Genomic DNA, 16238 nt, shown 5'->3' on the forward strand with positions numbered 1-16238 from the left:
CAGTTGATGCTCAGGGCAGGCTAGACTCAACAGCACCTCTCTGGTCACCCAGGGTTACTACATACAGGGTACATACAGACCCACCCACCCACCCACATACCCACATACCCACCCACATACCTACACACACGGCCACGTATAGGGGAGCTTGTGTTCCACACAGCTCCAAAAAAAACATAGAAGACTAGACTAGGACAACAAGAACTCAGCCAGATGCAAAAGGCTGCACACTGACACTCTGACATATACATATTTTTTGTCAGGGCACTGTATGTACAGTAATATGTATTGTTAAAATAGTTTAATAATGCCTTGCTCTGAATTAAACATCATGATAGTGTGGTTTATGACTCCCTGTCCACTCTACAGGAGACCATGAGAGAGAAGATCTACACCCCTCTGACTGTGGAGAGTGCTGTTGATGCCAGGTGAGAGGACTTCAATACCCAGCAGACACTGCTCGCAATAATATAAATTCCTCCTATTTGTCACATACACGCCCCCCTAGTGGCGAGAAAAAGAACCTCTGGGAACTCAGATTGCATACATTGCTGTATATGCAAGATTTGTTCTCCGCATTTGACCCATCTTTTGGAGCGGTGAGCCGCAGCCGTGCCGCGCTCGGGAAATCAGTGGTGGTGATCTAACTCCTCAATCTAACCCTTGATGCTGAGTGCCAAGCAGGGAGACATTGTGTCCCATTCTTACAGTCTATGGTATGACCTGACCGGGATCGAACCCCCGACCTCCCAGTCTCAGTGTGGACACTCTGCAACCTAAAGGGAAAACTGTGGAATTTTAATCCTGAAATAATATGTTTTATAGTTCCCAAGAAAGGTGTTGGTTTATCTCAACATTCCTTCAGTTGTTCATTAATCAAAGAGAAGACAAAGATCAGATAAAACATAATAATATGGGACATGAATAAAGATAATCAAATACAAATAACTAAGATTTTTTTTTCTTTTAAATAGAGCATATAGATCAAATACTCACCTTTGACCTACAAGACCACAATGTTTCAACCCTTCACACTTTTTTCACCCAAAAATATATCTATTTTGTCAAAGATTTGACAATGAAATGACTTGAATGTAAAGTATAACTCAGCCTTGTGTCGTCATACTCACCATCTTCACAGCCTCCTAGCACAAGCTAAACGTTACGCTTGTCTTCTCACAAAACCCTGTTCTCCAGAGATGCTGTTGCCAAGATCCTGTACTCGCTGCTCTTCCACTGGTTAACGGAGAGGATCAACGCCCAGGTGTATCCCTGCCAACATGCCCTCTCCATCTCCATACTGGACATTTACGGATTTGAGGTAAGCTGTTTAAAGCACTGTTTCCCCAAACAGTGTGTCGCGAACCATTTGTGGGGAACCATTGTGAGTCACGACTTGAGTAAAAATCCCATTTTCTTTGTAGAATATAGAGTCAATTTTTATCTACTGCCTTATATGCTATACAGTAAGTATGATCCCTAATAATAGATTTTGAGTAAACTGTACAACCCTTTGAACACATTTGTATCCCCTCTGGTCTCTTCTTGTGTGCAGCTAAAGAGACAAGCTGTGAATATGAATTGTAATGAATGTAAAAATAAATAAATACATTTTTGGGCATTTGTGTGTTTGCACGTCTGTGTGTGTTTAACAGGATCTGGCCTTCAACAGCTTTGAGCAACTTTGCATTAATTATGCAAACGAGTATCTTCAGTTCTTCTTCAATCGTATCATATTCAGGGAGGAACAGGTGATTCTACCTCACACCCAAACACACAAACACAAACACGCACACGCACACGCACACACACACACACACACACACACACACACACACACACACACACACACACACACACACACACACACACGCACGCACGCACGCACGCACACACACGCACGCGGCCGCGCGCACACACACACACACACACACACACACACACACACACACACACACACACACACACACACACACACACACACACACACACACACTGCACTGCACTGGCACGTGTACACTCCATGCTGCACTCACACACACAAAAACATGTGCACATTGGCTGCATGTTATATTACATATTGCTTTACATACTGTACTGTGTTAATACGTGTCTGTACAGGAGGAGTACATGAGGGAGCAGATCCCATGGCAGGACATCCAGTTCAACGACAACCAGCCTGTTATGGACCTCATTGCTGCTAAGCCTCATGGGATACTGAGGATTCTTGATGACCAGGCCTGCTTTCCTCAGGTACGATGGGGCGGCATAGCTCAGGGGTAGAGAAACCGTTATTAGAGCACGAAGGGTTCCCGAAGGGTTCCCAGTTCGAATCCGGGCTCCCCCTGAGTTAATGTCGAAGAGTCCTTGGGCAAGACTCTGAACCCCTAATTGCTCCCGGTGAGTAGGTTTCCTCCGCCACCGGTGTATGAATGTGTGTGTAAATGGGTGAATGTAATGCACAATCTATGTAAAGCGCTTTGGATAAAAGCGCTATATAAATGCACCATTTACCATTTACGATGGGGAACGTGGACGGTATTCATGAGCGCTGTCGCCTCACAGCTAGAAGATCCTGGGTTCGATTCCCGCCAGGGGACGCTGTGGGCGCTAGGGGCGTGTTTCCTCCTCCGCGTCATCAGGGCCCACCACACCCTACAGTAGGTGGGGTTGGCGAAAGGGCCTTTCTGTGAGGAGAAACCAGGATTACAGCTTAGGCAACTTGCACTCGGTGAAAAAGTGTTTTACAAAATTGTGGGATAAAAATTATAGGAAAAAAAAAGCAGTACTGATCATCATCATTGATTCATCAACATGTTGTTATTTTGTCGCCAGGCAACAGATCACACCTTTCTCCAGAAGTGTCACTATCACCATGGCAACAATGAGCTGTATCAGAAGCCAAAGATGCCCCTCCCTGAGTTCACCATCAAACACTTTGCTGGCCGTGTCACCTACGAGGTACATATCTTCTCACTGGCTAATCTTTAGTTACAGTGCCTCTAATTGGGTAGCTCTACAACAGTCATTTTTAACATGTTTTTACTGAATGTTTTCTAGAATGTTTGACATTGGATTGATATTTACCACTAATTTCAGTGACCTTGAATTTGATCTGTACTCAACCATCCACTTTGCTACTCACTACTCGCTACTCACATAGTCTACTGTAGTGAGTTTGCCATTTTGTAGTATTGTCTGAATGTATAGTGAGAATAATAATACAAGTAGTTATATTTATAGTGGACACACCGTATCCCATAATGCATCGTGGGGTACAACCATCACCAACCAAACGCTACCTACTACATTGATCTGTCATGTTTTAATTGTCCGACAGCAATGATGTAATTAATGGCAAGCCGAATAACATCCGAAAGTGTTAATTAATTTAGTTCTGCTGACGTGTGCACAATATAGTCCTCTACATAGAATTCCCTATATAGGGAATATGAGGTAGACACAGACCTAGTGTTTTTAAATCTTACCAGTGTTGATTTTGTCGACTAAAACTATGACGAAAAATGTGTGTCGACTGTGTTTTTTTCACTGACGAAAACTAAATAAAAACTAAGCTGTGATGACTAAAACTAAGACTAAATATATTGACAATTTCGTCAATAAAATAAAAACTAGACTAAAACGTTAGGGAGGGACTAGTGGAGGAGAAAGTAATTTTATGTTTGGTTGCTCTCAGGTGTTGCTTGCTGAAAATAGCCGATCTACAAGCTCACAACACGTCGCAGCGTGACATGTTGTGAGCTTGTAGATAGGCTATTTTCAGCATGCAACCAAGTGTGAAATCAGTCATTACGATGCCATCAAGGCCTGCCAAAATAGATTTTAGTTGACTAAATCAACTGTAGATTTAGTCAACTAAAATCTCATGATATTTAGTGGACTAAAATATGACTAAAACTAAATCAAAATTTGCTGTCAAAAACAACACTGAATCTTACAAATGTGTGAGATTTAAAAACACTTCCCACAAAGGATTAATCCTCTTTTTCCCAGTGGAGTGGATGTAGATTTATGAATGCTGCTGTCATGTCCTACAGGTCCACAAGTTCCTGGATAAGAACTATGACCAGGTCCGACAGGACGTCCTGGATCTGTTCATACAGAGTAAAAACAAGGTGAGATGGAGGGTAGATGAGAGGAGAGAAGGTATTTTAGTTATAACACAATGCTACATCAATCGTATTGACATGACAGCTCTTTTCAGTTTGTCTGTGTCTAACTGTACATCTGTATGTCCAGATGGTGTCAAACTTGTTCATAGTTCATGCGGGGGCCATAGGTCAGCTGAAAGGAGGTCATATGAGGAAGGGCGACACAGGAACCAGGAAGTACCAAGCTACCACCGTCAGCTCCAAGTTCCAGGCATCACTAATGGAACTAGTGGAGAAGATGGAGAGGTGAGGAGAGAGAGCGAGAGAGAGATTGAGACAGACAGACAGACAGACAGACAGACAGACAGACAGACAGACAGACAGACAGACAGACACTTTGTCATTTTTTTATTGCCTTTTCTTTTTCAGCTGCAACCCCTTTTTTGTACGTTGTATTAAGCCAAACAATTTGAAGGTAGGTGCTTCTACAGTATGTATATCAGTATACAGTACACTATATGATACAGGATGGTGTTTTTGTGTTTAAAAAAATACATCCGGTATATGTTCACTGTTTGGCAGAAACCTTTTGGGCTGAAAAATAATTTTTAAATTATTTCACAAGATTATAGTTCTGCTCTTTTTGCCTTCTCTGAAAATCTTTGAAGATTGTGCCTTTAATGACATGCACAAAAATAGGGAAACCATGTTGAAAGTGATCAAATTTGTTAATATGTATGTATGTTTGCAAGCATGTGTGTGTGTGCGTGCGTGTGCGTGCGCGCGCGTGTGTGTGTGTGTGTGTGTGTGTGTGTGTGTGTGTGTGTGTGTGTGTGTGTGTGTGTGTGTGTGTGTGTGCGTGTGCAGGAGCCAGGGTTGTTTGACAGTGAGCTGGTCCATACCCAGCTGTGTTACTCTGGTGTGTTGGAGACCATCAGGATCCGCACGGAAGGATTTCCTATCCGAATGCCATTTTCTATCTTCCTGTTCAGGTAAGACACATGCACACATGCACATGCACACACACACACACACACACACACACGCACGCACGCGCACATACACACACACACACACACACACACACACACACACACACACACTCACTTCCATCCATCCATCCATCTTCAACCGCTTATCCGGAATCGGGTCGCGGGGGTAACAGTTCCAACTGAGACTTCCAGATTTCCTTATCCTGCGCAACTTCCTCCACTCCCTCTGGGAGTATACCGAGACGTTCCCAGGCCAGTCTGGAGATATAATCCTTCCATCTGGTCTTTGGTCTGCCACGGGGTCTCCTCCCAGTGGGATGTGCATCGAGGACCTTCCTAGGAAGGCGCTCGGGGGGCATCCGTACTAGATGCCCGAACCACCTAAGCTGGCTCCTTTCCAAGTGAAGGAGCAGCGGTTCTACTCCAAGTCTCTCTCGGGTGATTGAACTTCTCACCCTATCTCTAAGGGAGATACCAGCCACCCTTCTGAGAAAACTCATTTCGGCCGCTTGTACCCGAGACCTTATACTTTCGGTCATGACCCACACTTCATGACCATAGGTGAGAGTGGGAACGAAGATTGCTCGAAAGACAGAGAGCTTTGCCTTCCGGCTCAACTCTTTTTTCTTCACAACAGTGCGATTCAGCGACTGCAAAACTGCTCCTGCTGCTCCGATTCTCCGGCTGATCTCCTTCTCCGTCTTCCCCTTTCTCTCACTTGTGAACAAGACCCCGAGATACTTAAACTCCTTCACCTGGGGTAATATCTCATTCCCTACTTGAACTGCACAATCCATCGGTTCCCTGCTGAGAACCATGGCCTCAAACTTAGAGATGCTGATCCTCATTCCGGCCGCTGTACACTCGGCTGCGAACCGATCCAGTGAGAGCTGAAGGTCTTGGACCGATGGTGCCATCAGGACCAAGTCATCCGCAAAAAGCAGTGACTCAACCTTTAGCTCACCAAGCCTTATACCTTCTCCACCACCACTTCGCCTCGAGATCCTGTCCATGAAAATCACAAACAGGATAGGTGACAAGGCGCAGCCCTGGCGGAGGCCAACCCCCACCGGAAAAGAATCCGACTTATTACCGAGCACACGGACACAGCTCTCACTTTGGGCATACAGAGATTGGATGGCCCTCAACAAGGTCCCCCTCACTCCATATTCCCGCAACACCTCCCACAGAACCTCCCGGGGGACCCGGTCATATGCCTTCTCCAAATCTACAAAACACATGTAGACCGGATATGCATACTCCCAGGCCTTCTCCAGGATCCCTGCCAGAAAATAAATGTACCGTATGCTAGTTCATATGTATGGGCCATGTAGACTGTAGAGTTTAAAACATAATGTTTCCATTTGATGCACTAGCTAATGCAGAAGGTGGACAGGAAGCTGAGTGTGTGTGTGTGTGTGTGTGTGTATGTGTGTGTGTGTGTGTGTGTGTGTGTGTGTGTGTGTGCGTGTGCGTGCGTGTGCGTGTGTGGTTTAATCTATAGGTATAAGTCCATTGTATCGATGCATCAGATCCCTGAAGCTACCGGAGACAACTGTGTCATCATGCTGAGTAAAATGTGCCCGCTCATGCCAGGATGTTTCTATGTGGGAGTCAACAAGGTGAGATGCAGTGTTTTGAAGGTCTTTACGCAATGTTTTGCATCAAAACTAGTCATGTCTCATTCTTCTTTATAAAGCTATATAAAGGTATCTATCATACGCTGATGCCCTCTCCTGCCCTCTGCTCTGTATGTGCTCTATATGTGTGCCAGTTGTTTCTAAAGGAGGACGTGTACCAGCTTTTGGAGTTCAAACGTGAGCGTGTACGTCACGTGGCGGCCCGTACCCTGCAGCGCTACACACGCATGTTCTTGCTCAGGTCGCTCATCATGTCCTTCCGCTGGAGGATCGTGGCCCTCCAGGCACGCTGTCGAGGCTTCCTCGCCAGGTACACGTTCTCAACAATGTTTGGTTTCAAACTAGCAGCCAGGTTCCTGGTCAGCCTCTCTCTACCTCACTGGCATCCCCTCCTGCACAAATCTTGAATATTAAGTCTGATAGTGTGCATGGATCAAAGTATAAAAAACATTGAATAAAATATGCTAATTAAGCTACATAAAGTAAGTAAAATGGAATCATAATTACAATCAAAGGAGAGATCATACATTTGTCATTCGGGGGAACTCAAGTTCAAAATAAGAAAGAAAGGGTTGTGAGACCTTTAGGAACCTGTTTCTCAACCTGAGTGGTAAATCGTAGATGTTCGTATGTTTGTGTTTTATAAAATAAAAATACAATAAAAAATATGTACATCTTTGATGCACAAGAAGTACACTCTCCTGTCGATGCAAGGAACCAAACCAGCAACTTTCCAATTATTCATTTGGTTATAAGGTTTGCTTGTTACAGCTCCATTCAGCTGATAATCTTATCCATTTCATTTTGAGTGACCTCCTTTAGGAGGCGCTATGCGATTATGAGACAGAGTCTGATCCAGTTCCGTTCAACAGTCAACATGTACGTCAACCGCAAAAGATACTGCAAGGTACACACAGCATTTTTCCTTTTATTAACCCATTTAGCGGTTGATTCTAAATCCCTTTGTTCTGATATGAGGAGGTTGCCAATAACTTGAAACATCAACAAGGTTTCCCTTTAAAGGGGACTTTTCTTCTTGTTGAGCTAAGAACAGTAAACACTATGATTCAAAGCAGGTTTTCAAAGCAACAGTAGCATAATGCTTGTACCTTTTTACTTACTTGTACTTATCCAAGGGCCATTTATTTGGTTCACAATACTGTAGATATACAGATGAATGTTTGGTTTAATTGTTGTTTGCTGTTTACAGCTGCGTTGGGATGACCGCAGGCGAAGAGACAGGGTAAGAATCAAACCTCTGGGCCATTTACAAGGTCATCTGTGCATACATTAAGTAAAAGTAAAATAAACCGCACGTGCACACACACACACACACGCAAACACGCACGCACGCACGCACGCACGCACGCACGCACGCACGCACGCACGCACGCACGCACGCACGCACACACACACACACACACACACACACACACACACACACACACACTATATATTTACATCACTTGTGGGGACATTACATAGACTTCCATTCATGCAATGCAAGTCCTGTGGCCTTACCCTAACCTCTATCCCTAAACCTAACCCCTAACCCTAACCTTAAACCTTACCCTAACCCTAACCGTTGTGGGGACCTACTATTTTGTCCCCACACTGTCAGAGGTCCCCTGCAGGTGACTGTGTGAACATGCGTTTAGTCCCCATAAGTATAGCTAGACAAACTCACACTGATTGAATGATTCCATTGATGTTCTCCCTCTCCTCCAGGAGCTGATGAAGAGAGAGGTGGTGAATGTCACACACCTGGTGATTCCTGCAGAGCTCGGAGCCTTACTACAGACAGCACTAAGTCAGTGTGTGTGTGTTGTGTGTGTGTTGTGTGTGTGTGCGCATGTGCGCGTGTGCGTGTGTGTGTACGTGTACTTGTGTGTGCACACATTACAGTACATTCATTATATATTTTTTAGCCTCTTACTGTCTGTCTTTCTGTCTCCTCTCTGAATTCTTCTTCTCTCTCTCTCTAGGTGGTAAAGTGTTACATTCAGACTGTTTGGCTATGCTCCAGGCTCCTCACATCAGGGAGGAGTCTCAGCACACGCTGCCTCTGGACATCAACAACTACCCCTTCTACCGCTACGTACAGGCCTACTTCAGGGTTAGTTCCATTTCATTAGTACATCTTCCGTACCTTAAGTATGATTTCATCTCATATTGATTACTGTTTCACTCACTAGTCGTTTACTAGTGCCACAATCCTTGAACAGTTTTAAGATATTAAGAAATTAATATTCAATACCGTCACCTTTAAAGTTTTGAGAGTGAGTGACGGTCTGTTGAGATAGGCTGCATTGATTAAATATTAAGATCCTGGTGGTATATGTGATTGAAGGGTGTATGAGCGTAGGAACGGCTTGACCTGAACAGAGTGAAATGGAAAGAGGGCTGAAGGGGATGATAGGAGGAGGGAGAGTGACAGGTCATGATGACGAAGGGAGCTGGGACAACGTCTGGGCAAGGGATGAGGGAAGAGAGAAAGAAAATGATGGGTGTGAAGGGGATGAGGGACTGAGGAGCATGATGACATTGAGGCCAGACGCAAGTTAAAATGTTTTCATTTACTGCTTTCTATCATTTTAGTGATTATTTTTAGACACAATATTTCTATTACTATTTACAGTAACACTGCTCACATCTGCCCACGAAAGAGTGCGGTGCATCTTGGGAATGGGCTTATTTTGTCTAAAAATACATATTTAGACACTTGTACATACACATGCCCCACTGAAATCAAAATTATTAAAATACTAAAATGATAGAATGCAGTGAATGAAAACATTGTAACACACAATTATTTTCTTTTCTCGAATTACAATCTAAAATATAAACCCTTGTTATATAAAAATACTGTGATGCCAGGGGGAACAAATCTCTTTTATGCCCCTATATGGAGATATGGAGATCCCTGCGATGCCAGGGGAACAAATCCCTTTTATGCCCATATATGGAGATCCCTGATGTCCACATCACTTTGGGGGCGAGGTTGCTTGTCGCCCAGAGGCATCTTACTAGTATTCTATACTGTGATGTCAAGTGAAGCATGACCAGAAGCTTCACTTTTCTGCGGTGCAGCCGCCCAACCCGGATAACATCACTCAGAAAGTTTACCAAACACAGGTTCACTTTGCTGGGAAAAGAATATTGAAAAAATAAATTAACATTAATAATCGACAAACGACTTTTACCAACAAATCATCTTACTCTTACTTTGAAATGTATTGGACAGTGTTCAACGGTCTGCTGTGCAGCGCCGGAGGATTCAGTTTGCCATTTTAGGAGATCGTCAGTCGTCGGCTTCCTCCATTGGCCAACCCAACTGATCGGCTTTGTCCAACTTTGCGAGACATTTGTGCCACTGACCCAATATAAGCTATAACATGCACATAATGCGTAACATTTGTGCTACTGACCCGGTATAAGCTATAACACGCAGAGTAGGACTCAAAGCAAAGTTTACAACTTCAATACAGTGTGGGGAAACCTGACGTGATTGACAGCGTGAGACATGTTTCGCTGGACGGTACATCTGACCGGACCATACATATGCTGTTGTTATGCTGTTGTCGCAGTGCAGCACGAGGTCTACGTCTTTGAAGGCCTCGGTGTGAGCTACGCGGCTCAGATCGATGTTGGCGTCTTCAACACAGTGTCTTTAGGCTGGCGGAAGTTGCCCCTGGATCTTCACCTTGAGGTTCCATCCAAGCGCCAGGGCCTCACCGCTGCACTGGTTGAAGATATCATTTACATCTGGGGAGGGTTTGAATTTATGTTGAATTTAGGGTTCTGCAATGTTCTTTATGCATTTAATGTCGACACCCACAGATGGTTCAAACCACAGGTTTCTGGGACTGTTCCAAAGGGGAGGGAGTTCCACACGGCATGTGTCTTGGAGAAGGTCTTGTATATCTATGGAGGACGGCTTGTGACTGGATCCACTAATGACATCTACAAGTTAGATACCAGCACAATGGTCTGGTCTTTAATTAACACCAGAGGTGCTCCGCCACCTTCTCCCTGGAATCACTCTGCCAGTGCCACCATCATCGGGACAAAGATGTTTGTATTTGGGGGTTGGAGGGACCAGCACATCATCAGAGTGTTTGACACAGAGACCAACTGCTGGCTGAACACACCTTCTACACAGCTCCTTCCAGAAACACGCTACAATCATGCAGCCTTTGCCTACAATGGAGAACTGTACATATTGGGTGGCAGGAACAATAACCACCAGTACCTCAATGATCTGTGGAGGTTCAGTCCACAGACCTCCTCCTGGAAAGAGATTCAACCAAAGGGGAAAGGACAGGTTACAACGTATTATACTATGCTCTGTTGCATGGTGGGAGATCGCATCGTCCTCCTTGAATCACTACAAATGAAAATGTCTATCTTAGACTTGAGTCCTAGTCTGAAGACGTTATGCAAGCTGGCGGTCATTCAGTACGGTCTGGAGCAGTCTGGACTCCCACACAACATCAGGTGGGAACTGGCAGCCATGACTACCACCAGCAAGCAGAAAGAGGAAAAAAAATAACACCAAGTGTGAAGTGAGTGGTGCTATTTATGAGTTAATTTCATTAATTGGCCAGCGTCCCGTTAGCCAGTCACAAGGCGTCCTGCGAAGCTTGGTCAATGGGACCCTGTTTGTGCCAAGATGTAGGCCAGAAGTTGGCCATATCTAGGCTAGGCCAGATATAGGCCATATCTAAGCCAAGTGGAGGGGGGGGGGGGGGGGGGGGTGATAGAAAAGGGGGTAGAATAGGATGATGGAGGGATGCGAGATACAAATCATAGATAACAGGTAGACAGCGAGATATAAATACCTCACTGATTGGCGTGAGGGGAGGATATAAGGGAGGAGTTATCAGAAGTGATCGGTGTCTCAGGGGGGGCACGGTGGTGCAGTTGGTAGCGCTGTCGCCTCACAGCTAGAAGGTCCTGGGTTCAATTCCCGCCGCCAAATCCCTGTCAGGTGAAAAGAAACAACTTGGTCTACTCAGCATTGAAGCATGAGGTCAGTCCGTTGTCTCCCCATAGTGAGAGAAAGTTAGCCGATTGCTACATCAATCTGGGAACTAACTCTAAATCAATAGCTTTCTTCACAAATGTGTTCATAAAGGTGTTTTCTACCACTTTTTGTGGTCACATGTTCAGATACTGGATTCTGATTGGCTTAAAGCAGTGGTAAATCAGTCAACAACCTTGAGTTGGCTCATGGACCCCGCCCACTGTTGTGTTGCAGTTGTAATATTTCCAAGATCTTGCAAGTTACAACTGTGTTTTCTTTCATTTATATGGTAGAAGTGATAGAAAAGCAATTTACCATTCGAGGGTCGTGGGGTTGTTGGCTGATTTATCACTGTTTCAGGGTTGTTTGGCAACCCTGAAACAGTGGTAAATCAGCCACTCCCTCTCATGGTAAATGGCTTACTACTATCACCTCTGAACTTTGTCAAACTCAACTCCGTTGACATATTTTGTAGGAACCAATTAAAGTTGGGGGTATCCCGAGGGCCTGGGATTAAAGGGGGAAAAATATAAAATGGACAATATGAACGTATGAAATGTGTAATTAATTATTTTTGTGCTGCTGAATCTGTTCCAGCCATTAGTTTTCAGTTAAAACGACTCCTTGGCCATAAGCTAAGGCTTAGCCAATCATGTCATTCAAGTTCACCTGCATCCTGTTAATCCTTATGTTTTAAACCCTGTGTTTGAGTGTTCCTTCAAACCCTACTCCAACCATATATATATTTTTTTTGTATTGCCAATATTATGTCTCATGGACACACAAAAGTAGGTGTGGCCTATTTTATGGCAAGGAGTCATTTTAACTGAAAACTAATGGTTGGAATGGATTCAGCAGCCCAAAAATACACCTCATACAGTACATACGTTCATATTGGCCATTTTTTATTTTTCCCCCTTTAATCCCAGGCCCTCGGAATAACCCCAACTTTGATTGGCTCCCACAAAGTATGTCAAGGGAGTTGGGTTTGACAAAGTTCAGAGGTGATAGTAGACACCTTTTAGTTCCCAGATTGATGTAGCAATCGGCTAACTTTCCCTCACTATAAGGCGCAGCAGAGGGAGAGCAGAGCCCAGGATTATAGCTTAGGCAATTGGCACTGGGTGCCAATTGCCAATTGTGTGTGTGTGTGTGTGTGTGTGCGCGCACACACACACACACACACACACACACACACACACACACACACACACACACACACACACACCTCAGGAGTACAAAATAATACAAAAGGCATTAGTACAGGAATTAGAAATAAGGTAAAAAAAAAAAAAACTAGATTTAAGGTCTTGCTTGGAAATGTGCATTTGAGCTGACCGGGATTTGCATGTACTGTATATTAACAGGCAGAAATATAAATAAAGTTAGTCAAAGTGTACATTAATAATCTATCCCAGTAGTATTGGTAAAAATGTATAGTAAATGGTGCATTTATATAGCGCCTTTATCCAACGCAGTTTACCTAGATTGTGTATTACATTCACCCATTCACACATTCATACACCCATGGAGGAGGAAACCATGCAAGCACCAACCTGGTAATCGGGAGCAATTAGGGGTTTAGTGTCTTGCTCAAGGACACTTCGAAGTGTCCTAACTTTGGAGGGAACTTTGGTGGGAGCCCGGGATCGTACTGGGAATTTTCCAGCCACTCTACCTCCTGAGCCACTGATGCCCTGTAATAGTAATTGTAATCTTCAATGGAGAAAAGAAAGATCTACAATTTATCAATGGTTATGGGTTCACAGTATTTAGGTATATGGTTTACGATGTACGTCCCCCTCTTGTATCTCCCCTATCCATGTAGGAACCAAAGTTTGGAATGCTGATGGCTCCTATTGAGGCCCCACTGACGCGGATAGATGAGGACTTAAAAGAAGAATCCCTGGGACTTTTCATCATGGTGGGACCTCATCTGTGCTCTCACTTGCTTCTTTTGTGAATTAGTATTGTAGAAAGGCTTAGTCTGTTAACTTGTACCTTCACTGAATATGTTTTTCATCTCCGACCACCAAACTTTTCATCGGGAGTGCTGATTTGCAGTTGAACCGGACCTTGAATCGGACAAAAAGTTTGGTGGTCTGGTCGGAGTATGGACAGTTACAAACCCTGATTTGTTGGCTCTATAGATTCATCGAGTTTAGAGTCTAACATCAGCTGTGGTTTATAAATAGATTAATAGATCCAAGGAGACTGCATCATTCTTATGTTGCCAGCGATAGAAACCCTCACCGCAAAACGAAACAGATGTGTTGAACATCTGAACGCCCTCCAGTAACCTTTGTCTCTAAGGTTCTAGGCTTCTATACTTCATTGTAAAATGATTATGGGAAATAAATAGTGAAAATATTATATACACTGATTTGAAGCTATATTGCTCAGTTCTACTCCACAATAAGATAAGACCTGTAGTGCACCTGGGAAATTCAGGCACCAAATACAGTACAGCTGTTAAAAACAGATTACAGGGCAAGGAAAAGGTGAGAATCTCTGTGGTCCTAATTTTCTCAGGTCTTTCGTGTGTGTGTGTCCTGTAGGTGTTGAGGTTCATGGGGGACCCCCACCTGAACGGTGCTCCTGAGAACCTTTTTGGGAACTACATCATCCAGCGCGGCCTGTCTTCGCCGGGGTTACGGGACGAGATCATGTCTCAGGTGGCCAATCAGGTGTGGCGGAACATTAACCCTCACAACGCCGACAGAGGCTGGCTGCTGCTGCTGGCCTGCTGCTGTGCCTTCGCACCGTCACCCAAGCTGGAGAAACACCTGCTGAAGTGAGGATTACTTGCATGCTGCCTTGCCTTACAAACTGTTAAATGTAAATGAAAGAAATTGTAACTGGCTGGCCAGTAATGATATGGATATTATCGTGGATTTAGGAGGCTGAGAATCATTTCTTTGGGAAGTTGAGACAAAAGCATTTATTTAGGGAGTTGAGACTCTTGCATTTATGAGGCTGAAACTGTTACATTTAGAAAGATGACACTCATACATTTAGGAAGTGATGCATTGCAGTGAATTATAGAACTCATCATCTTCAGGTACAGTAGGTGGTAGACGCAGATTTGCAAATTTGTACAGATGTTTGTATATTTATGTAGCTTGTTGTTTTTTTTTGAATAATATGTTTATTAAATTTTAAACACACATTATAGACAACAACAACATTAAGAAAAAGAAGAAAAGATAAACAGGAACAACAACAACAAAAGAATAAAATCATAACAAGCTCAGGCAATAATATGTAGAATGGAAAAATTAATACATGATGAACGAAGCAATCAGTCCCCAGCCCCCCCCCCACGACCCCCCCCCAGAATGGAGAGGGCAGGCACCCGGCCCAGATCGTAACTAGATTCACTGAGCACAGTTCAGCATCAGTCGAGAAGCATCAAGACAAGAAAAACAGTGACAGATAGAAGTCAAGGCCGACAGGGGAACCCTTTAAGCACAGCAGCAGACAACGTGGGCCCAATGAATCTTAAGTAGGGGTCCCAGATTTTATAAAAGGCGTCTATCTTGGAGTGTAACATACATGTTATGTATTCAATGTAGCTTGTTGTTGTGTTAGGTCTTGAGGTTGTGTCTGAGTTGTTTTAAGGTCAGTCCATACTCTCTCCGAAATCGAACCTTTAGTCAGAGAGTTCTGACTTTTCGAAACTCAAATACTTTTCAGAAGTTACGAGTTACGTCATTTTGTAGTTGAACTGGACCTTTCCAACGAAAAGTTCGGTTTCGGAGAGAGTATGGACAGGCCTTTATTCCATTGTCTTTGTTGTGTTGTTCGATTGTATGGAGTGTTTCTGTGTGTTTATTGTGTATTGTGTTGTAGTGTGTGGTGTGTTTTGTAGTTGAGTCTTGTCCACTGTATGCAGTTAAGTAACCAACTATGGCACGCACTGAATTTCACCCTGGGGACATTCAACATATTCATTCATCATACTACTTGATCTTAATGAACTACTGAATACATCTAATGCTTCTCTTGACCCGTCTCTCTCCAGGTTTGTGTCTGACAACGCCCCCATTGGTTGCCAGGCGCTGCTGCAACACCGACTCATCCAGGCCAATCAGAAGTCCCAGTTGAGTTCAGGCCCCGCGCCTGAGACCGCACGGACCTATCCACTGTCTCTGCTGGAGTGGACAGCCAATAGGAAGAAGGCTAACATGGTGCTGCAGGTGTATTGCTTAGACGGTGAGCTGGTCCTGTCCCTCTTCTGTTGCTGCTTGGAGATTTAATTGTATTTAATTGATAAAATAAGCAAAATATAGTACTGTACAAATGTGAGAATATTAGTGTCTTAACTACATCAGTTATATGTGGGACGGCCATAGCTGAGTGGTTAGTTAACCCGCCTGGGGAGCCAGAGCTCCTGGTTATCCAAAATACGATTCCAGGCCAGGCCAGCAATGTGTCGATGTGTGTCTATTCTATTTTAATAACATTT

The 16238-nt window shown here is 44.0% G+C and overlaps 1 protein-coding gene across 1 annotated transcript in view; it reads left to right on the forward strand.

Annotated features, from left to right (window-relative positions):
- The window catches only part of myo15aa (myosin XVAa), a 63076-nt gene that overhangs the window by 15042 nt on the left and 31796 nt on the right, over positions 1-16238 (forward strand). Inside the window, 18 exon segments of the mRNA XM_080723212.1 lie at positions 370-428; positions 1198-1321; positions 1656-1751; positions 2122-2253; positions 2836-2961; positions 4059-4136; positions 4261-4418; positions 4542-4587; positions 4980-5104; positions 6609-6726; positions 6879-7054; positions 7567-7651; positions 7955-7987; positions 8473-8554; positions 8730-8860; positions 13599-13694; positions 14329-14564; positions 15795-15985. Coding sequence (XP_080579338.1) covers positions 370-428; positions 1198-1321; positions 1656-1751; positions 2122-2253; positions 2836-2961; positions 4059-4136; positions 4261-4418; positions 4542-4587; positions 4980-5104; positions 6609-6726; positions 6879-7054; positions 7567-7651; positions 7955-7987; positions 8473-8554; positions 8730-8860; positions 13599-13694; positions 14329-14564; positions 15795-15985 — 2092 coding nt within the window.

The sequence above is a fragment of the Nannobrachium achirus genome, assembly GCF_963921795.1.
Source record: "Nannobrachium achirus genome assembly, chromosome: 4".
Classification (NCBI taxonomy): domain Eukaryota; kingdom Metazoa; phylum Chordata; class Actinopteri; order Myctophiformes; family Myctophidae; genus Nannobrachium; species Nannobrachium achirus.